At 39.7% G+C, this 24,460-nt stretch overlaps 1 protein-coding gene across 1 annotated transcript in view; it reads left to right on the forward strand.

The window, feature by feature from the left end:
- SLC35A1 (solute carrier family 35 member A1) overlaps positions 1-24,460 on the forward strand; it is a 28,471-nt gene continuing 4,011 nt past the window's right edge. The window contains exons 1-6 of the mRNA XM_061623294.1: positions 1-120; positions 4,120-4,297; positions 15,146-15,305; positions 16,926-17,078; positions 19,247-19,313; positions 23,378-23,554. Of these exons, the coding sequence (XP_061479278.1) occupies positions 105-120; positions 4,120-4,297; positions 15,146-15,305; positions 16,926-17,078; positions 19,247-19,313; positions 23,378-23,554 (751 nt within the window). The 5' untranslated portion in view covers positions 1-104. The remainder of the gene's footprint in view (positions 121-4,119; positions 4,298-15,145; positions 15,306-16,925; positions 17,079-19,246; positions 19,314-23,377; positions 23,555-24,460) is intronic.

Below are 24,460 nucleotides of genomic sequence, written 5' to 3' on the forward strand. Positions count from 1 at the left end.
CTGCATGACCTGTCTGCTCTAGCCTCTTAGTTTTTCTCTATAGTATTTTGGGAGGATTGGCTGGGCGGGCTTCTACATTTGCCAGCTGATTTCTTCTGGATACCATGGCGCCTCCGAAAGGTGAGTATGAGACATCTCGGTGTCTAACCTCCTTTTCCCTCTTGCTGTGCTCGCAAGCGTTTTTCCCACTATACGGAAACGGAGCAGTCCGTGTTATTGAGGCAAACAGCTGGGTGCCCCCATTTTACTTTGAGGGATATGTGTGTGTGTGTAAAGGGAGAGTTTTGAGACCCTCCATCTGATATGGAACCCAGCCCGATAATGCTCTATGTGTGTGTGTGTGTGTGTTTTCAGGTTGCTAGCACCACTGTGAACTAAGGTGTAATAGAAACACAAGTCTGATTGACTGGCTGTTGTCTTGCTCTAGGACTGTGTATCTGTCCACTTGTGCCTGTCAAATAGCTGAAGGCTAGGGATGATACTTTCATCTCCACCTCCCCCAATTTAAATACATTGTAAGATGGGGTTTTATTGAATTAGGAGGATCAGGGCCGCTGAGAGGATTAATGGGGGTGGCACCTCCCCCTCCCCGGATTTCCATTCCCCATTTTCTCTCCTCCAGCTTGCTGATGAGCAAATCAAAGAGCCCCGATGCCCTCCCTTCTTGGGATCTTGAGTGTGGTGTGTGTGGCCGATATGTATGGCCTGAAAATATTTTCTAACTTTGTAACAAAAGACTTTAACATATCTAGGGGCTACCTCTCTTCCGTAATCTTGACCTGAAAATTGATCTGCCCTTGTGTTGATGTGTGGCATTTTGCAATGTATAAATGGCTGTCCTGATGCCTTTTAGTGTCCCAGTAACCCTAGTATAGAAGCCGGCTTCTTCATCTGGTTCCATGTGTATGTACTGATCAGTCTGAAATACTAGGACAAGCATTTTCATATAGGCAAATAAATGCATTCTTACACATCTGTGTATACATGAAAATGTAATGCAAAAAGTGGCTTGCCTATCTATCACAGTAGTGTTAAAACCATGCTTTCTCCTGTTTCTGAAAATTTGGGCCAAATATTCTTATTTTCATAGAGCACTTTCTGTTTGCATTGTCGTAAGAACATTAGAAGAGCCCTGTTGGATCAGACCAAAGGCCCATCTACTCCAACATTCTATATTCACAGTGCCCAACCAGATGCCCACAAGCAGGACCTGAGTGAAACTGTACTGTCTGTTCTGAATCTTCCAACATTCAGCTTCTTTAAAATGCCCTGGGTTCTAGTATAATGAGAGAGAGATCTATTTTCTAAACACAGTGATAATTCTATCTTTTGCAGATCATTCTGTCACTCACATTTAGCTTGATTTACCATCCAGTTACAATGAAGTAAATAAGATTATATCTTCACAAGGATGTGCTTTGTTTAAATTATTGCAGCAGTGCATATACAAATTGTACCTTGCGGGAATGTTTACACAATCAAAGGTGCAGCTCCCTTAAAAGAATAAAGATATGAGTAACAGGACTTAGCAGTTCATAGCCATATCAGAATATGTATGGTATAGCAATCTATGCATTCACTGCTGAGTCAATAAAGAAATATAAGATTATACACATAAAGATTATTGTTGAATCACCGGTCTAATTCAACTTTAACTATGCTCTGTTTGATGGCCGGATATTAGATAATGGCTGCTCCACTGTACATCTCTCTTAGGAAGAATCTGAAGATCCTGCACAATTCTTCTTGATTTGTAGCTTCTTACTTGTTGATCCTAAAATCAATATGTGGAAATAATTTAATGGATTTCTGTTGATCTCTGTTTTCAAGTAAAGTTGTGGGTGCCGCTTTGAAAATGCAGAACAGCAGAGACTGTGATAAGGTGTGGGGCTCTTTTGCACCAATACAAAGTCCCTTTTGAGCCCTGGCAGCATTCCAGCCCCTCTGCTAGGGGATCAGCAGTGCTCCTTGGCAGTGGCATTGGTACCGATGACATGCAGAAGTGCCACCAAATGGTTTTTTTAGGTGAAGAGGGAAGGCAGGGCCCATCTTGAGAGCAGAGGGAGCAGCTATTAACCTAGCTCTGATGAAAAGCTGTTCTTCAGCCAGAAAACAGTGTTATAAGAATTCGTGGTGATGGTGGTGGGATCAAGCAGTCTCGACAGAGCCTCACATATTTATTAATTTATTTAATGTGTACAACGCCCTTCCTCTCAAAGGAGCCTAGGGCAGCAAATACACCCATAATAAAACAATACAATTAAAAATAAAATTTGAAACATCTAAAAACAATTAAAAACAAGCATATAACCTCATGCTAAAAATGTCAAGGTTGCCAAGAACAATATCTTTCTTGATCGGTATTGGGACCTGTACTTTTCAACTTGTTCATTAATGACATAGAATTAGGAGTGAGCAGTGAAGTGGCCAAGTTTGCTGATGACACTAAATTGATCAGGGTTGTTAAAACAAAAAGGGGTTGCGAAGAGCTCCAAAAAGACCTCTCCAAACTGTGTGAATGGGCGGAAAAATGGCAAATGCAATTCAATATAAACAAATGTAAAATTATGCATATTGGAGCAAAAAATCTGAATTTCACATATACGCTCATGGGGTCTGAACTGGCGGTGACCGACCAGGAGAGAGACCTCAGGGTTGTAGTGGACAGCACGATGAAAATGTCGTCCCAGTGTGCGGCAGCTGTGAAAAAGGCAAATTCCATGCTAGCGATAATTAGGAAAGGTATTGAAAATAAAACAGCCGATATCATAATGCCGTTGTATAAATCGATGGTGCGGCCGCATTTGGAATACTGTGTACAGTTCTGGTCGCCTCATCTCAAAAAGGATATTATAGAGTTGGAAAAGGTTCAGAAGAGGGCAACCAGAATGATCAAGGGGATGGAGCGACTCCCTTATGACGAAAGGTTGCAGCATTTGGGGCTTTTTAGTTTAGAGAAAAGACGGGTCAGAGGAGACATGATAGAAGTGTATAAAATTATGCATGGCATTGAGAAAGTGGATAGAGAAAAGTTCTTCTCCCTCTCTCATAATACTAGAACTCGTGGACATTCAAAGAAGCTGAATGTTGGAAGATTCAGGACAGACAAAAGGAAGTACTTCTTTACTCAGCGTATAGTTAAACTATGGAATTTGCTCCCACAAGATGCAGTAATGGCCACCAGCTTGGATGGCTTTAAAAGAAGATTAGACAAATTCATGGAGAACAGGGCTATCAATGGCTACTAGCCGTGATGGCTGTGCTGTGCCACTCTAGTCAGAGGCAGCATGCTTCTGAAAACCAGTTGCCGGAAGCCTCAAGACGGGAAAATGTTCTTGCACTCGGGTCCTGCTTGCGGGCTTCCTCCAGGCACCTGGTTGGCCACTGTGAGAACAGGATGCTGGACTAGATGGGCCACTGGCCTGATCCAGCAGGCTCTTCTTATGTTCTTATGTTCTTATAGCATCAAACGCCTGGGCAAACAGAAATGTTTTTTACTTCCTCCTGAAAGTTAATAATGGGGGAGACACACTCCATAAATGGAGAATCACCACTGAGAAGACCTGTCACAGGCAGTGCCAGCTGGGCATCCCCAAATGGCAGCACTACCAACAGGCTCCCCCCTGGTAGACTGTAGGGCACAAAACTTTATAAGGGCTACCCATGTTTCTGCAGCAGGCCTGCCATAGCCATTGGAATCTAGAACTCTACAGCAGGTGTCGGAAAACTTTGGCTTCCCAGATGTTGCTGAAGTACAGCTCCCATCATCCCTGGCCATTGGTCATGCTTGCTGGGACTGATGGCAGTTGCAGTTCAGCAACATCTGGTGGGCCAAAGGTCCCCCACACCTACTGTAATCTTGGGCTGTTTTCTAAGGCCAGCATGCTAAATATGGGTTTACTGTAGCTATGCTGTCAAGGTGGTTTGCTTCTCACGTATGTATTTTAATTTATTTTAATGTTTTTGTAATTTTACTGTTTTTACTGTTTACAATATTATGTAAATGTTTGATTTTATTTTTGTAAGCTGCCCTGAGTGCCCTATTATAGGGTAGAAGGGCGGGATAGAAATATTTTAAATAACATAAATGTCCAACAGAGTGATGCTTTTGTTTTTCAGAAAATGTCAGTTTGCTTTTTAAGTTGTACTGCTTGACGGTGATGACGTTGGTGGCTGCAACATATACAGTAGCTTTGAGATACACAAGAACAACAGAAACAGTTTTGTACTTTTCAACTACAGCCGTCTGTATTACAGAAGTTATCAAGTTATTCCTAAGTTTGGGCATTTTAGCAAAGTAAGTATGAATGCTGAGGAGTATATTGAAACGGTGTATTTGCTCATTTTCTTTACTATTTCATTTATTTCTAATTTTAAATTTTTTTGCGTGTTTTGTTTCTTGCTGTGGTTCACATACACTGAGTTAGGCTTCTGTGAGCAGATTGTACTTGAGGAGTTCTCTAAAAGACTGATTTAAAAGGAAGTGAAAATGTGCAAGTTTTAGTTTCCTGATGTCTCCTTTGAATAGCTCAATAAGTAGGCATCACTGGCTTGAGTTCTTTTTCATTGTTTTGGATAAAGTTCAAAATGTCAGTATAGATTTAAGTGCAGACTCTTGGCTTGAAGTTATTTGGGTTGCTGTAGGCATAATTCTTCAGAGTCATTCAAGAAGAACTTGTAGAAGAACTAAGGTGGCATTTCAGGATTAGAAGCAATCCTCTGAACAATTGTGGCCTGTCCTCCCTCAAATGTGCCTGTGGTATGCATTACGTAGGGATTGTGAATCAGAGGACACCTATGGCTCCTTTGTAGCCTACACAGAAACTATTCAAATGGCTTTCCCCCCATGCTGGTAATAATTGACTATTGTCTGCCTTCTCATGGTACCCCAGATCTGCTGCCTCATCCTGCTTAATGATAGGCCCAGCCTTAAACCCATACACACTATAGTGTGCTGTCAACACACCATGGATGGGCTACCAGAAACACTCATGGCGGCATATTTGGGTACTTTCAACAGTAAACATTGTTCTTGTTGTATGATGTAACATGGCACAGTGGTGCAGCCCTGGCTAAGAATTTCTACCTGCCTTCCCGGCTCTTAGAACCTTAACATTTCCCAAAACTTGTAATATGTTTAAAAGTTGTTTATGAAACTATTGATTATTCAATAATATGTGCTTACAGCAAGGATGGGGAAACTCTGGCTCACCAGATGTTGCTGGACTACAACTCCCGTCATCTTTAGCCATTGGTCATTCTGGCTGGGGCTGATGGGAGCTGGAATTCAGCAACATATGGAAGGCAGGGCTGTGGAGTTGGTATATCAAACCGACTCCGACTCCTCTATTTTTCTACTGTCCGACTCCGACTCCTTCATAAATGGCAAATGTATATTAATGTATTAATATTAATAAATTAATATTAATATTAAAATATTAATTTTATTTTGAAGTCGGAATCAGTACGTTTCTACCGACTCCACCCAAAATTGCTTCCAACTCCGACTCCGACTCCACAGCCCTGATGGAAGGTCACAGGTTCTTCACCCTGACTTAAATCATGGCTAAAGGTAGGACGCAAATCACAATGTAGAGCAGGTGTCCTGAAGTGGGTTTGCAAATCTTCGGTCTACTTCAGCTGTGGTTAAGTATTAGATTTATCCTGAATTAAGGCAGTTTTCTTGTCTCTCCAGCATCTCTGCTAGCAAGATGGTAGGCAAGTCCCACAGACTCTTTTTCTGGGGCAGGGATGAAAACTTTTTGGCTAAGAGGGCTATATCCTTATAGCCTTGCAGGCCAAATTTGATGTCAAGTGATTAGGTGCTTTGAAGTCCTGAAGCTGGGACTTCAGAGCACCATGCAGGGCTTGCAAAGAACCTTGTGTGGTGCTTTAAAATGCCGGAAGCTTTGGCTTTACCACCCATCACTTTTCTGAAGGCATCAGCTGCACAACCAAATTCCCTGCAGGGAACTTGCTAGTGTAGCTGATTCAGCAGGCTTTGGCTGTACTGCCAAATTTGAATTCCTGGTGGGCCAAGGTTCCTCATTCTGAAATGTGGGGCAGACTCTTGGGGGAGAGTTTAGTTCAACAAGCTAAACCATGGTTTCCCTATATGTTTGGGTTCTTAACTACTGTTAAGGCAAGAAACTCTGATTAGCGTTAACCGTGGTTGAGGATTGTGTCTGCACTGGATATTTGCCTTTTTGAATTTAAAAAATAATAGATTAAACCAGCAGTCAATCAGAATGTATATTCTCTGTAATCAATGGTGTACCAGTTGAGTACAAGCCTGAATTTAATTGAATGTGAATTCATTATGAATTAGCTAAATACATTGCAATTGAAGGTGGAGATAAAATGGTGATTTGGAATTTAATAGGGAATGTTATATACACCAGGCCTTTTCTTATGTTAATTGGAAGGTGGATTTGTCTGACATTCGGCAATTTTTGGGAGAGCAGTAACATGAGTAATTCATATACTGATGATAAATTACAAAAGGTTGCAATTTCCCCCCATGCAGCTGGTTGTTTCTGACAAGTACATTGTATTTGTAGGAAGCAGTTGCTTTTAAATACCCCAGCTCCAAGTGTTTTCAGTATTTTAGACTGTGATAGGTCGCTTTTTTGAAAGTGTGCCATTTTGCAATTTTCCTGACCCAAAGGTCATCATTATACATACAGTGTATTTATAGGCTCTGTTACTTTTGTTCTCCCAGATCTGGTTCTGACAAAGGAGGGAAGGTGGGTAATTTCACACGTGCAAGAGTTATAGTGCATGTCTGCCTTTTTTTCTTACTTTGCTTGCATACCCTATAAAATAACTGTGTGCTTACATTCAGAGGCATAAAAAGGCCCTCTTGGTAGTTTCACCACACTCAGAAGCTCAGGAGAGTGGGTGGTGGTCCTGGAGAGGGTGTTCCCTGTGGCAGCCGATAAGTTGTGGAACTCCCTCCTCACTGAGGTGTGTCGGACAACCTCACTGTACAGCTTTAGGCGAATGCTGAAGATGCACCTCTTTACCCTGGCCTTTGACACCCCAGGCATATATTTTTAGGACCCACCCTATTTTGTGATTTTGGTTGTTTTTAAAGGTTGTTGTATGTTAAGGTTGTTGTAACCCACCCTGGGACCTCTGGGTAAAGGGCGGGCAAAGCTGTCCCTTCTTGCAGTGGGAACATGACATCCCAGGGGGCTCAAATAGGCTTGGGTGCTTCAGTGATGAAAGTGGAATGCATATTTTGTCCAAATTTCTATTATATTACACCAGTGCTCTAAGTTTAGCGATTAATATGGTTCAAATACTTTTCCTGTACACATTTGTCATTGCTTGGGGCTTGCAGCACACGCATCTAATTTCTTATTATTTTTATGTTAAAAATGCATATTATTTATTATTTCGGTCAAAGACCAGCAAATTAAAAATGCATAAACTGTTTAATGGCCTGAGGTGTACAAGATAAAAATAAAACACAAAAAAATACAAATTCTAAAAACAAAATAATTGTACAAATTCTAAAAACAGTTAAAACAGGTGTATGGTTAATATTTCATAAATGACTGGGTCACATCTGAGGCAGACTTTATTTGTAGAATGTATGCATCTATGCGGACAGACTTCAGATAAAGTTATGAGAATGTCAGTTTTTCAAAACTTCTACATGCTTCTAATCTTCCCTAGTTTATGTTCAACCTAAAATCTGATATTCCAGCAGGCCGGGGGAGGGAGGCACGTTTTCATTGCTGGATTTACAGATAGGTTGAGTACTGTATTTCTGGAATACTTGGCTTATAATTATGGTTCATTCATTTATAATTTACAAGTATTTCCCCTGTATTTCAAAATTAATCTGTCATTTCAACTGTTAATTTGTCAACTATTTTCAGTTGTCTTTTTAGTTCATACAAAAACCAAACAAAATTAACATGAAAGACAACTGTAAATAGGAGAAGATAACTGTAAATCATAAATAAATGGACCATAATTAAAAAAACCCTCCTCTAGGATGCACAACATAGTGAGGGGATTTGAGAGTGTCGAAAAAGCTGTGGGCAATGCCGTCAGAAGTCTAGACCAAGAGGCTAGACTCTTAGCAGGGTCACCCAAGGTGGAATGGTCAAAGCTGAGACACCAGCCTAAGATGCATGCAAACCCAGAGGAAGGCAATGGTAAACCACCTCTGAATACCTCTTACCATGAAAACCCTATGAACAGAGTATCCAAAATACAACACAAGATAGTGCTGGAAGATAAGACTCCCAAGGTCAGATGGCACTAACCGAGCTTCTGTGGAAGAACAACGGACAAGTACGAGTAGCACTGTGACTAATGACGCCTTTGGGTCAAAGCCAAATGGAAGCCCAGAGGCTGATGTGCACAGATGCAAAAAGAGAGTCCGGAGTTGTACGACATACACAATAGGAACATGGAATGTGAGAAGCATGAACCAGGGAAAGTTAGAAATTGTCAAGCAAGAAATGGAATGCATCAACATTACAATACTTGGCATGAGTGAATTAAAATGGATGGGAATGGGACATTTTCAATCAGGCAACTACAAAATATTTTATGCAGGAAATGAGAAAAGAAGAAACAGGGTTTCTTTAATAGTGAGAAGTGATGTAGCAAAAGCAATTAGGAGCTATAACGCAAGGTATGAGCAAGTGATATCAATGAGATCTAATGGGAAACCTACTACCATAACCATCTTTCAAGTATGTGTTCCAACGGCAAACACAGAAAAAGAGGAATTGGAGAGATTTTATGCAGAAGTACAGGAAGAAATTGATCACACACCAAAACAAGATGTGCTGATAATCACGGGGGACTAGAATGCAAAAGTAGGGAACAAAGAAGAACTAGAAATTGTGGGGAAATGGGGCTTAGGAGATAGAAATGAAGCAGGAGAGAGATTTATTGAATTATGTGAAGCCAATAATTTGTTTCTTGCAAACACATTTTTTGAGCAACCGAAAAGATGACTGTACACGTGGACATCACCAAATGGTTAATATAGGAATCAAATTGATTATATAATTGGTAGCAGAAGATGGAGAAGTTCCATACTTTCTGCAAAAACAAGACCAGGAGCAGACTGCCGTACAGATCATGAACTGGTAATATCGAAAATCAGAGTAAAGCTAAAGAAGAAGAACAAAGCAATCATAATGCCAAAATACAATTTAAATAATATCCTAGAAGAATATAAAGATCAAATCAGGAACAGATTTGAGACTTTAAACTTTGTTGACAGAGAACCAGAAGAAATATGGATTGATGTCAGATACATTATCAGGGAAGAATTCAAAAAGACAATACCTGACAATACCTCTAGTTAAAAAGAGAGAAAGACCTCAGTGGATGACTGAAGAAACTCTTAAAATGGTTAAGAAAAGAAAGAAAGCAAAAGCAAAAGGAGATAGAAACATTATCAGAACCATAAATGCAATACTGCAGTGACTAGTATGTAGGGACAAAGAGAATTATTACAATAGTTACTGCATAGAAATAGAAGAGGACAACAAAAAAGGGTAGAACAAGAGACCTATTCCAAAAGATTAGAGAAATGAAAGGGAAATTTAATTCAAGAGTAGGGATGTAATCAACATGGGAATGCACTGTCTGACTGAGATGAAATAAAAGGAAGATGGAAGCAATGCACAGAAGAACTCTATAAAAGAGATGCAAGGATGACAGATTCATTCATGGAGGAACCGTATGATGAAGAACCAGAAATTTTAGAATGTGAGGTGAAAGCTGCTCTTAATATACTTGGAAGAAACAAATCACACGGAACAGATGGCATACCAATAGAGTTGCTACAAGTTACTGAGACTGAATCTGTCCAAATTTTGACAAAAATCTGTTGTCAAATGTGGAAAACTAAACAATAGCCTACAGACTTGAAGCGTTCAATATACGTCCCAATTCCAAAGAGAGGGGATCCAGTAATTATCGAACTATTGCCTTAATATCCCATGCAAGTAAAGTCATGCTCAAGATTCTACAACAAAGGCTCTTACCATATATGGAGTGAGAAAGGCCAGATGTCCAAGCTGGATTTAGAAAAGGAAGGGGCACCAGAGATCATATTGCAAACATACGCTAGATAATGGAACGGACCAAGGAATTTCTGAAGGAAATCACCCTGTGCTTTATAGATTACAGCAAAGCCTTTGATTGTGTAGATCATGAAAAACTATGGAATACTTTAAAAGAAATGGGGGCGCCACAGCATCTGATTGTCCTGATGCACAATCTATACTCTGGACAAGAGGGTACTGTAAGGACAGAATATGGAGAAACCAATTGGTTCCCCATCGGAAAGGGTGTGAGACAGGGGTGTATTTTATCACCCTGTTTGTTTAATCTATATGCAGAACACATCATACAGAAAGCAGGATTGGAACAAGATGAAGGACGTGTGAAAACTGAAGGGACAAATATCAGTAATTTAAGATATGCAGACGATATCATACTCTTAGCAGAAACCAGTAATGATTTGAAACGAATGTTATTGAAAGTTACAGAGGAACGCACAAAAGCAGGACTACAGCTGAACGTCAAGATGACTAAAGTAATGACAACAGATCATTGATGTAACTTTAAAGGTGACAATGAGGACACTGAACTTGTCAAGGATTATCAATACCTTGGCACAGTCATTAACCAAAATGGAGACAATAGTCAAGAAATTAGAAGAAGGCTAGGACTGGGGAGGGCAGCTATGAGAGAATTGGAAAAGGTCCTCAAATGCAAAGATGTATCACGGAACACCAAAGTCAGGATCATTCAGACCATGATATTCCCGATCTCTATGTATGGATGTGAAAGTTGGACAGTGAAAAGAGCGGATAAGAGAAAAATCAACTGATTTGAAATGTGGTGTTGGAGAAGAGCTTTGTGCATACCATGGACTGTGAAAAAGGCAGATAATTGGGTGTTAGAACAAATTAAACCAGAACTATCATTAGAAGCTAAAATGATGAAACTGAGGTTATCATACTTTGGACACATCATGAGAAGACATGATTTACTAGAAAAGACAATAATGCTGGGAAAAACAGAAGGGAGTAGAAAAAGAGGAAGACCAAACAAGAGATGGATTGATTCCATAAAGGAAGCCACAGACCTGAACTTACAAGATCTGAACAGGGTGGTTCATGAGAGATGCTCTTGGAGGTCACTGATTCATAGGGTCGCCATAAGTCGTAATCGACTTGAAGGCACATAACAACAACAAATTAAAAAACAAGGCCTTCAGAAATACTTAACTTATAATTGACAGGATTTTTGTCCAGACATATTTTTATAGGACATTTAAGTCTAAAAATGTAATACATGTTCCCCTAAGTGTCCTTCAAAGAAGTCATTTTGCCTTCAGGACCTGCCTGTGCTTTTAAAATTGTGTATAGTGATGGCAGAGTCATCCTATACCAATTTTTTCAGCCCCATCATCAAATAAGCTCTTTTGGGAACAAGGGCAAGATATAATTTAATAAACAAAATAAAAATAAATAATAACAGCTTTGGGCTTTTCCATTTTGTTTACCTACTAGCATTCTTGCTCTTGTCAGATTACCTAGTGGAGTGGTTGCTTTCACACTGCGCTTTATTCCATTTTTCTGACAATTTCTTACCTGGTAATTTGCACGTTAATTTGATCTTTCACATGACGTACAATTTGGTTTTGGAATTCTAGTGGAATATAGTGCAAGTTTAGTGCTAAACTTTGTGATAAATGATACCAGAAATAATCTCTTTGCAATCTTGGGAAACTGAAAAATCATGGGAGTTTTTCGCTAGCGCAGCCACTCATGTGATATGCATCCCAGCATGCAGTGCATTCCCGCCATTTAGGCGCATGTTTGTTTGTTTTGCCTGATGAAAATTGTACTGGTATTCTGGCATAGGTGTGGGTAGCAGCAGCATTTCACGCAAACCCCTGTGTCTATACAACTAAAACCAAAAAAAAGTCAGATGCTAAAGGTTGCATGGTAATGGGACAAGATCTTACATCTGCCACACAGTGAGGAACACAGTGTGCCTGTGTATAATGCATGAGGGATGAAAACAAGCCTTTCATTGCAGCCGTGTGAAAGACAGTTGTATGAAATGCCGATTTATCGACTGATAAAGCTATTGTTCCTTAACACAACAGGTACTGTAGTGTAAAAGCAATTTTAGAAATCAGGACAGAAGTGCTTCCATTTTAATCCGTTAAACTAATGTGATAAGTCCCATGTCTGAAAGCAGCCAGTGAATCCCTGTTATTCTTTATTTGAATTCTGGCAATGGTCACCAAGGCTGCATCCACACCATACATTTAAAGCACATGTCTTCCCCCAAAGAATCATGGGAACTGTTGTTTATTAGAGGTGCTGGGAATTATAGCTCTGTGAGGGGTTAACTATAGTTTCCTGGGTTCTTGCCAGGGAAGAGGGTTATGCTTTAGTGTATATTTGGTGTGTATGCAGCCAAGTCTTCTCTGAATTGTGGCCACCACTTTTTCCCTCAGAAGTTTTGAGTGACTTTATTGGGCCACCAAAGATGTAAAAAGTCAGCTTTGTGAGCGTTAACAGTGATTAGATCTAATATGGTACAACTTTTGTATCCCCTGGTAGTATTATTTATTTATTACATTTATATACCACCCCATAGCCGAAGCAATTAGTTTACAGCAATTAAAAACATTAAAAACAAATATACAAATTTTAAGACACAAAAAACAATTAATTTTTTTTTAAAAAAACAACTTAAAAACACATGCTAAAATGCCTGGGAGAGGAAAGAACTTCCCCTCCATTGTCTGGTAAGGGTATTGCAATCAACAAATGGAATCTGGTTAGTCTTGTCATAGCCTGATCATTATCTGGTTGTGGTAACATGGAGGCAGCGTTTTTCACCAGTAGCACCAGTGCTACAGAATGCATTCACAATTGAAGATGCACCTGTTTACACAAATGATGGGCTCCATTTCTGCAATAATCAGATTTGCCATCGGATTATTATTTCTGATATTCTCTACTTTTGCAGAGAGAATTTGCAACTCTCTGTGCCTGGTTTGCAATTAATTCTTTTTTCCATTTTTTTTTAAAATTTGCTTTGAAATCATTGATAGTGTGAGTGATACTTTTATTAGTCTACTTTCTATGTGAGCTCTTCATGTGCATTCCCTTTCACTGATGTCAATGAAGTGTTGATTGTAACTGACAGACAAAAAACAGCAAAGGGGATAAGGTGTTAATTGTAAACAGCAGGGGGGGAAGACAGTGACTTGATTATCTGCCTTAATCTGCTCTGCAATGCACTTGAAAAGGAATGTAAACAGGCAATAATTACAGAATTCAGAATAAATATTGGTATCAGTGGAGACTCATGAATAAACAGCGATTATAATATAGATAACTGTCTGCAAAGCAAAAAAAATCAGAGACTGGAAAAATGAAAAGATGTCAGAGGAATTGGGAATTGGATTATTAACGACCATTAGTGGGCTACACTTAAATGAAACGTAAAAAAGGAGATGATTCTATCCCAAGTTTATACAGGCATTCCTTTGATCTCTTGACCTGAGCCTCCTGTTTAATTGGTGTGGGTTGTATCTAATGCTCCACAAGCAGATTTACACTCATGCAATGGCACTTCCCCTTCCTCTCCACTCCCCCACATGCCCCCAAACCTACTCCAGAATCCCCCAACTCTCTGGAGCAAATTTTAAGTGTGTGTGGAGGAGTGCAAGTGGCAGGAGAGGGAGAGGAAGTTCCACTAGACACATGGAAGTCTGTTGCATGAATACAACCTTGTGATGTTTTAATGGGATTGGATTATTGTCTATTTCAATTGTGAAGGTTTATATTTTAATTCATATTAATTCATGCCAAGTTATGACGGTTTCTATAAATAAATAAAAATGCAAGAGAAAGCATTACCGAGAACAACAGCTGCAGTAGGAATTTCACTAGATTTCATTTGAGAAGCCCATTCTGTTTTATTCTCTCGGAAGTCCGAATGAGATTTTCTCAGAAATGTTATGAGGTTATCAAACAATTTTTTATTCAAGTCCTCTTGTAGTTGCTGTTAAAAAGAAAACAGGCACAGAACTTTCAGTTAGACTCCAGAATGAGGACATGTATTTGTCCTTCTGTGTATTTTTTTTAAAAAGGCCCCAAAAGATCAGTTACATATAATGATTTAGGTTGCCTGGCAATTATGTATTGAGAAAATGTATTAGGTAATCAAAATGAAAATTTTACTGTGGTATCCCTAGATGTTTCTGGAAAACCTCAATAACTCACGATTGTGATTTAGGTGCTCTGTTTGATAACCAGAGTACAAAGGCCTTAAAAAAAAAATCAGATGTTTTGGACTACAAGTCCCAGCAGCCCCAAACAACATGGTCAATTGCCAGGGGTGATGAGAATAATTCAGTAACATCTGGAGGACCACAGGCCTCCATTCCTGGCACAAGGCATCTTAATTCCATTGGTGCATAACTTTACACCAATAAAGCTTTTCCAGCCTTAGGTGTTCATTTTGTATTGTTTTTAAACCTAAATTTAATTGTTGTTTTTGTATTGTTTTTAAAACTATTTTAGATGTTTTATGTGTTTGTAAATCGCCGTGAGACGGCATGTGAAAGGCAATTCATACATTAATAAAAGAAGGAAAAATTCTGTCTTAGGCAGCATTAGAAAAAGTTGTAAAACAAACTAACCAGCTGAATGTTGTCTTCATTCCTGCACTGCTGACTGGAATGTCTGGTTTGCACTCTGTCCCTCTCAAGGCATCACATATGGTTACAGTCTTTGTCTGTCTAGCTTATGGGGGAAGAGCGTGAATGCAAGCTTGCCAGGAGTCTCAACACGACTGTCTGTTTCCTCTGGTTACTGGCTTCTGCTTTCCATATCTTGGAAGGCCTGCAAATGAGTGTTGCAACAAGCTCATCCCTGCAACTGGGTTGCCTATTGACTGATGCAAATGTGAGCCAACTCAGTCAGACTGAGAGGGTTTGAGACTAGGCCCCTCCGCAGGATTTCTTCTGGATAATCCTGCTGTTCTGTTCTGCAGTACTTGCCTGTTGTTAAGTAGATACAGTAATATTTGTGCTCAAAACTTTCTTTTCTTTTTTTACATTTTCCAGAGAGACTGGAAGTTTGGGTAGACTGTTGACGTCTTTAAACGAGAATGTCTTGGGCAGCCCTAAAGAACTACTCAAATTAAGTGTTCCATCTCTCGTGTATGCCATTCAGAACAACATGGCATTCCTGGCTCTTAGCAATTTGGATGCAGCAGTTTATCAGGTAATTGTTCACGTTAGGAAGAAAGCTGCAGAATCTCTAACCATATCGGCTATAGCGGAGATGGAGAAGCTCAGGCCTGGGGGTTGAATCCAGCCTTCTCTATCTGGCCCTTGAGACTCTTCTCCAGGCCCCACCTCCTCCCCAACCAGACCCCCTTCTTCCCAAGCCACACCCCTCACTAGTCCTGGTTTGTAGCTGTCAGGAGTGTTTTTCCCTGGTTAGAATGCGTCCTTGAACTGTGATTATTCTTCTTGCTTTCCTGGGACAGGGATGTTTGAATGTACAGTAGGGCCCCGCTTTACGGCGTTCCGCTGATGCGGCGGCTTTCATTTTCAATTTTAAAGGTATTTTTTGCTCTTTTGCGATGTTTTGCGCCGTTTTCGTGTCATTTTCGTGCGACGCGGCCCATTATAGTGAATGGGGTTCCGCTTTACGGCGATTTCCGCTTTACGGCGGGGGTCTGGAACGGAACCCGCAGTATAAGTGGGGCCCGCCTGTATGTAGAAACAAGCCTACAGTGCAAAGATAAAATTAACTAGTTTCTCCAACCACTTTTGGTTCTTGTCCTGGCATGCGGCCCCCGACCGATTGCAGAGAAGGGAATGTGGCCCTTGGGCTGACAAAGGTGCCTCACCCCTGAGCTATAGGGATGAGTTCATGCACGTGTGCTCAACAACTGGTGGCTGCAACATCAAGGGACAACTTGCACATATGCAGCAGCCATCACAAACTGAACAGTACAACTAGAGCTTTTGCATTGTCTGATAGGAACTCAAACACAGTATCTTTTAAATTGAAAATGGTTCATGCTTTCAGATGCAATTCACTGAAGGGAAAAGTCATCAAGGAATGTACTGTAAATCTTTCTTAATTGCTGATTTAAAAAAACCCACACTAATAGATTGCCTTGAAAGAAAGCTTCATTACTGAGAAATGGCAGGAAAGGCTAAAATTCTGCAATAAAAAGATCACACATATGTTCACCTTAGGATTCTTTACTCCATCATCTTGCAAAATTTGTTTAGCAAGAAAGTTTACTGATTGATTTATTTTTTGGCTTCTAGTATGAAATTAGTCTTTATAACCTTGAAATGCATTGAGAGGTCTAATCATGATACTATAACACAGGGATGTTTTAAATGTTTAACTGTTTTATATACTGTTTTAACATGTACGTCGCCCAGAGTGGCTGGTCTACCAGCCAGATGGGCGACTAACAAATCGCATAATAAATAAATAAATAAATAAACCTGGAACCCTCCAGATTTGGACTCCAACTCCCAAAGTCCCTCATTGTTTGCTTTGCTGGCTGAGGCTGATGGGAGTTGGAGTCCAAAATATCTGGAGGGCATCATTTTGGCTAGAACTGCTATAAACGGTGGCATCCAAAAAGAAGGGACTTCCGTTCAAGGAAGGCCCCTCCCAGAGCACAACTCTCCCTCCGTGAACCTAGTCGTTATGTTGGATGCAACACAATATGTTTAGAATGTGGGCAATGTATTATATTGTTGTTATTGTTTAAAGCAGATTTTGTGCTAATCAGATTATTGTCTCTGTGCCCTGTTTTTAATACCTTGTATAGAACTAAATAAAATATGTCCTTTATTTCTGACGTTTTAGGTGACCTATCAGTTGAAGATCCCATGTACAGCCTTATGTACTGTCTTAATGCTGAACCGCTCTCTCAGTAAACTGCAGTGGTTCTCAGTCTTTATGTTGTGTGGTGGAGTCACATTTGTGCAGTGGAAGCCAGCGCAGGCCACAAAAGTTCAGGTAAAGTTTATGACTGGGAGCCTTTTTCCATGCCTGTCTTCTGAAATCTGAAATTATTGTTGATCCATAAAGATGCATAATTTTACTGAATAGGCATTGTGGAAGGGTATACTGCATGGGTGGGTTTCTTGCTAAACAGCCCTCCTGATATTGCTGGTCTGCAACTCTCATAATCCATGGTCATTGTCCAGCATTGCCCACGCAATGGGGCTGTGGCTGATGAAAATTTGGAGTCCAACAACATCTGAAGAGTCCCAAGTTACCTCTCCACCCCCACAAGTATGATGTGCATTTAAACGTGCATATTTATTTATTTATTTTCACTTCATTCAACATTTAAATATAGATGAACTGTAAAGACCTAGTATACTGCAGTGACTAGTTGAATGGTTCAAATCTTTTTTCACGAAACTAACTAGTCTTACATAAGAGCATAAAAAAAGCCCTGCTGGAGCAGACTATCTAGTCCAGCATACCTTTTCTCACAGTGGCTAACCAGATACTCATGGGAAGCCCACAAGCAGGTCATGAATGCAAGAGCACTGCCCTGCTTTGTTGTTCAACAGCAACAGGTATCCAGAGATATTCTACCTCTTTCTGGAGCCATCATCACTAGGCAGGCAGCACCCTCAACTGTAATATGTGTTGTAAGGCTTCCTCAGATAATGTATGTGAACCATTTTGAACGTTCAGAAATGCCAGGGGTAGTCAATGTGGTAAACCCCCCCCAGATGTTGTTGATTCAAGTTTCCATCAGGCCCAGTCAGGGTGGCCAATGACCAGCAATGATGTAATCAGCGAGATCTATCGGGCACCAAGTTTGTTGCGCCTTGTCTAAGCCAGTTGTTCAGCTTCTGCGTATGTGACATAGAAATACATTTTCTCTCTTCGCTCGAAGTCAAATCTGATAACCCCCCTCAAACACGTGCGGAAAAGTATGCATACTTAATTTAGGAGTGAGCTACATTGAGCATGAAATAAGGCTTATTATTTTTGAATAAACATGCTGAAAAAGACATATCCTTCCAGCTTATATCCAAAACAGAGAATCTCATCCCGAACTGCCAGTAGTTTGCACTTTTTCTCTGAAATAATAATTGCAAATAACTGAAGGTGACAGTTTCTATCAGTGTCAATTTAAAAACAAACAAAACTGAATTGATCACAGTCTTGAAGGGTCTGGAACATACGTGTGTGTGTGTTTTAAAGCAATTTTGGCTTTACTTTATTACTGACGCAAGGAATTCACATAGAATGTGGTGAATACCATGGGTTTTCCTCCTTTTTTGTTTTTAATGTATTTTAAGTCGTTTGGAGACCTTCATATAATAAGTGACTAACAAGTTAGTTAGTTAATCAATTAAATAATTAATAATTCTTAGCATTTTATTAATTATCAATTGCCTTTCATATCAATTTCATGCTGATTTTCAGTCATATAATAAAATCACTAAAAACAAAATTTAAAACATTTCAGAGAAACACCCAAGGCAGAGATGTAAATTTTTTTCATCTAGCTTTGTCCATCTTTTAGTGATTGATTTTAATATGTTGCTTGTTCTTACTAAAAGTTAATCAATGAAAACTCTTCAGTCAGCTGACTATCTTAGAGATATGGCCATAGCAACACCCTTGTTACAGCTAAACTTGTTTAATACTTGTTCAGTACTTGTTTAATAGCAAGATCTCACAATACAGAAGTGAGAATTGTAAGGCATCTTCATTAGAAGAAGAATACACACGACAGAAGGAACATACCTGTGATGGCAGAGGCTTTTGCTTTTACAGTTATTTCCAGAACAATTATGGATAGCATCAGTTATGTCTTCCTGCTTGTGCAACGTGACTTCTTCCTTTCCACAAGCCTCTGGAGAAGATTTGGAGGGCACATGGGGGGCTGGAGAGAAGAAGAGAGGAAGGAGAAGCCCTCTTGCCTGCTCATGCCATGTTGGCTGTCACCCTGAGTACCTGACTATTTTTTCCACAGACAATGAGCACACTGCAACTCAAATTCTGTAGTTCGACTTGCGTGGCATAAGCAGATGTTGCAAGATGGCCCAAGACTTACTGTGTTGTTGCAGTAAATGAACAATCTAGCTTAGTTTTTGGAAGTGATTGCTGCCACTGAGGTCATAAATAAACTTTCTTCATTTTTGTTAATTCTTTAGATGGAGCAGAGCCCATTGATAGGCTTTGGTGCAATAGCTATTGCCGTTTTATGTTCAGGATTTGCAGGTAAAGCATTATTGTTATAGCTACCTTCAGATAGCAGGAATGTATCTATGACTGTAGGTGGTCTGACAATGTAGGCCCCCTCTTACCTAACTGGCTTATAACCAACCATAGCATAGCTCCTTGCTGCACTTCTCAATGTGAGAAACTCTGGGCCTTGTGGGAAGAGTATTAGGTCACATCCACACCGTACATTTAAATAACTCTTTTTTATTATTTAACAAGATGTATGTGCTTCTTGATTGTAATAAAACCTCAAAGTGGTTTCCAGAAAGTTGTTGAAAGTTTGAAACCATTCAAAGACTAATTACAGTGAACAATAAGATAAAAAGATTAAAACATAGGTAACTCTTAAAGGGCTTTAATAAAAAATTAAAGTCTTCCCCCAAAGAATCCTGGGAACTGTAGTTTGTCACAGAGCTACAATTCTCAGCACCCTGGACAATCTACAGTTCCCAGGATTCTTTGGTGGAAGCCATAACTGTAAAAGTGGTTAAAGAGTGCTTTATGTATGGTGTGGATGTCACCTATGTTGTAACTCAGCTTTCCCCAACTGGTTCTCTCTGGATGTTTTGTACTACAACTCCCATCATCCCTGACTATTAATTATACTGGCTGGGGCTAATGGGAATTGGAGTACAGCAAGAGCTTTAAGGCACCAGGTTGGGGAAGGCTGCTGTAGCTCTTCCCTATGCCAGAATCTACTCTTCTACAAACTGGCATGGGAGGGTGGTACATATAATGTGACTCTGAATTTCTCACTCATCAGTAGATTCCCTGCAGCAAAATTAACGTAAGAAGGGAGTCCGTCTTGGGTGAAAATGAACAGTTCCGCTTATAGAACGGGTGGGGATCTAATTTCCTATAGGTGAGGAGAGTCAAGAAATGGGGGAGGGGAGCCAAAAAGAAAGGGGGGTGGAGCTATCTGCAAGCGATGGGAAGAATGCCAAAATGGATAGAGTGATAGAAGGAAGATGTGGAGGGGAGCCCTCTGCAAATGGTCAGTTCAGACAACTGGCAAGAGTGATCTGTCCCTCCCCTGGCAGCCTCTTTGGTGGGAGGGGGAGAGATAGATGGGGTGGCTGCATCCACTGCCAACATGTGGCCCTAGACAGAAAAAAAGAGAATACAATCCTCAAGGGAAAAAAAGTTCCCCAGCTATAGAACAGTGAGCGCAGCTGCACTCCCTCTATTAAGCAGACTTTTGGTGCTGTTGACTCTCATTGCCTGTTTTGGGAGGTAGGAGAGAACAGGAAGTGCCTGTGCTGAGGGGCAGGGGGAATGGGGGTGAGGGCTCCATGAGTGCAGCTGTGGGCACTCCAAACCTGGCTTCTCATGCTGATAAGATGAACAAAGAATCTCTGCACTGAATTGTTGATTAATTGTCTAAAACAGAAGTGCTTTGTTTGGAGAAAACAGGAAGAAGCCTCTCTGCTCTATAGGGTTTTGTAGAAATAGATGCTGGTCCTGGTTATGTATTATGCTGTATTTGTTTGTAAGTCCCCTGGCAATCATCTTCTTATTGTACAGAATTAGACCATAACATTGTGTTTTTTCATATATTCTTTAACTCTGTTCACTGCTTTTTACATTAAGAAATGCTCATGTTTTACACATTTTCCTCATTTTATAATTGCAAATATAACTACCGCAGAGTGAGAGTGGCAGACTTATGTAGTCAGTGGGAACCTAGAAGTATTTGGCACATTTTCAACTTTGAAATCATTGGGAAGGATTGTTTTCAGCTAAGTTAATTGACTTGGGCTTTCAGATGTGCTTAAAGGTAAAGGTGTCCCCGCACATAGTGCAAGTCGTTTCCGACTCTTAGGGTGACATCTTGCGACGTTTACTAAGCAGACCGTATATATGGGGTGGGATTGCCATTTCCTTCCCAGGCCTTTCTTTATCCCCCAGCATATGCTGGGTACTCATTTACCGACCACGGATGGATGGAAACTTCATTGCCTTTTTTTTTTTTTACAATAATTTTTATTCATATTTTCATAAAACAAACAAAACAAAATCATAAAACATTCAAAGACAAAAAACAAAACAAAACAAAAATGATTAAACAAAAAAATAAAATGTTGACTTCCCATTTGTCGCAGATCAGTTATAGGTCTACAATATATAACAATCCTGTCTCTTAAATTATATTATAAAATCACTTTCCTCCAGTAGTTATCTTAATTAATCATCAAATCTCATAAACATTACTTTATTCTTTCCACAAAAAGTCAAAGAGAGGTTTCAATTCTTTAAGAAATATATCTATCAATTTTTCTCCAAATAAACATGTCGATTAATCCATCTCGTTAATAATAATAATAATCTTATTGTCATAACCATAGTCCAAATAAACATATCAATTAATCCATCTCATCAAAATCTGTTAGGTCCAATAATTTCAATAGCCATTATTCCATTATCCATATTAATTCCATCTTCCATCTTCAATAGTCCTGTTAAGTCCAGTAATTTCAGTGTCCAATCTTCCATTATTAGTATTCCATAATAATCTTGCTGTCATAGCCATAGTCATATAATAAGAGTCTGATGGGAATTTCCTCTATCCCAGATATTTTCTTGCCATCGATTCTGAATAAGTTGCTGAAATATTGTTGTAAAGTCATATCTCTGTTCTTCTTTTTTACAAAATGCACTGGCTCATCTCTTGAGAGTTTTTCCATTGTCACATGGCTGCAGTTAATTCCATAGATTTTCTCTATATCAAGCTCCATCACGTCATTCCAGTCCAGAAAATTATCCAAGCCATTGATAACTTTATCTCTAATATCTTCATTAATTTCTTCAGAGATAACGTTAAATTCCAAACAGTAGATTTTATTTCTAATGTCCATAAACTCCAGATCTTTTTCCAATTCCACATTTGTTCCAATCTCCAGGGCTTGTATCTTCCCTTTATTTTTTCTTTTCTCATCTCTGATCTCATTCTCCTCTCTCACAGGATCCCCTATTTCTTTAAGCTCCTGCGTCATTTTGCTCAGTTCAATTTTCAGCTCCTTACTGCCCTGTCGCAGGGTTTGTTTCGTTATCTCAATCTCATCCATTATTTTCTGGAACATAATTACTTCCAGATTCTCAGCCACTTTCTTGATTGCCATTTTTAAAACCACGAAAACAAAACAAAAATAAAGAAGAACCACTTCTTATTTCAGCAACAATTGGGTTAATATTCCAGGCTTGATGACATCACAGTATAAACAGAGCAGCCTGCCTTATCTCTCTATGTTCAAGAATACAAAACAAATTTAGTTCCCAGCATCAAAACAGTTAGTGGCGTTGTGAAGAAGCAGATTCGTCAAAATAAAATAAAATAGACCAAAAAGAGAATAGTCCCAGACAATATAATGTTCCAAAGTTCATATTTTTTATTTTTTTCTCCTTGGAATAGAAATCCCTCTTCTGTTTATATCTTTAGAATACACTTCCAGGACAGCTTTTTGCAATAGAAACAGAGATAAGCTGTTAATTTCGTGAATAACAGAGAAGAGTTATAACTCACCCAGAAGTTCTTTAAAGCTGATTCATTTGACATATCTCTTTTTGCTGCAACAATTTAAACCAAGTAAAAAAAAGAATAGAAAGAAGGGTGCTTGCCTGTTAGTCCGTTTTCTCTTTGAAGAAAAGATAAACGTGTCGCATTAATCAGATAGAGCTTGTTCGGAAGTCCGTCCGGCATTGCTGGCTGGACCTTTTCTCATAAATTAATGAAATCCAGTCCTCCCAACAAAAACAGGCTTTTGAGGTTGATCTCTACGTTTCTCCCTGCCCGGGAGAAATTTCATCAGTCAAAAAAAAATGTTCTGACTGATTTATATCTGAATAAGCTTCTTCTGAGGTGGGAGCCCGTCTCAAAAGCAGGCACAAGCGAAGTCACCCTTCCCGGAAGTCGAAACTTCATTGCCTTTTGTAACCAAGGCACAAATTGGTCTGACACGATCTTCTCCCTATCTATTAATCGGTGTGCCAGATTGATTGATTGGTTTCTGCTACATGTTCAGCTTTTGTTTTATCTCTCTCCCTTCCCTGCTTCCTCTTTGCAGGGGTATATTTCGAGAAAGTGCTAAAGAGTTCAGATACATCTTTATGGGTCAGGAACATTCAGATGTACCTCTCTGGGATTGTAGTGACTTTGGTTGGTGTCTACATGTCCGATGGAGCTTACGTAATGGAGAAGGGTTTTTTTTATGGCTATACACGTTACGTCTGGTTTGTCATCTGTAAGTATTGTTAGCATTTTACCTTAAATTCTAGTTGCCCAGTTCTCAAAACTTTTTCTTCATTTTTTTAAAAGCTAAGGCCAGAGGTGTATGATATCAGCTTTGGGAACAGATGGGGCTGACACAGCATTGAGCACTAAAATTAAATTCACAATGGTTTATGGTCCTCCAGTAAGTAAGTAATCTAGAAACTCACACTTTCCAGGGCACTCTGACCAGTTCCGTACAGAATATTTGCAGGTATTTAAGAATCATTGGGTAACTATCAACTAAGCAACAAAAAAGGGATTGGGGTATTGGAAGTGCTATGTCTTATTTCCTGGGTGACAGAGGAATGATTATTGGAATTAAGATGTAATTGCTTTGAAGGGTTCCAAATGGAACTTTGGGTAGCATAAAAAAAGGCGGTAGTCATGTTAGGTAGGCCAGGACATCACACTGGCTGCGTTCAGACAAAAAGCCAAGATATGAACAAGACTTTTGCCTATATACACAGCCAACTCACTCTTCCAGCAATCAAACCAGGAAGTCTCTAACCATAACTCCAAAACGAGCGTTTTGGAACAAGCCAGGATTCTAAACCATCTTCAAACTGTGGTTGCAGGTCCTCACTTGTTCTGAAGCTGGGAACTATAATTCCTCAGGTTGGACAAAGTGGGGAACTGTGGTAAATTAGACTTCTTGGTTTGATTGCTCACACTGTGAACAAGTGACTGTGCACATAGGCAAAAAGCTCATTTGTATCTGGACTTACTAAGCCCAAAGTATGCATGATCAACCGAACCAGGCCATTATGTGCAACCCATTGTCCTCTAGTGGCTGGACTCTGATCTATCCCCCATTGCTTACTGCAGTCATATGCCACTGAATTGGCTCTGCACGTACCCAAGTTGAATGGATGGGAAT

Source organism: Rhineura floridana, chromosome 4, assembly GCF_030035675.1.
Source record: "Rhineura floridana isolate rRhiFlo1 chromosome 4, rRhiFlo1.hap2, whole genome shotgun sequence".
Classification (NCBI taxonomy): Eukaryota; Metazoa; Chordata; class Lepidosauria; order Squamata; family Rhineuridae; genus Rhineura; species Rhineura floridana.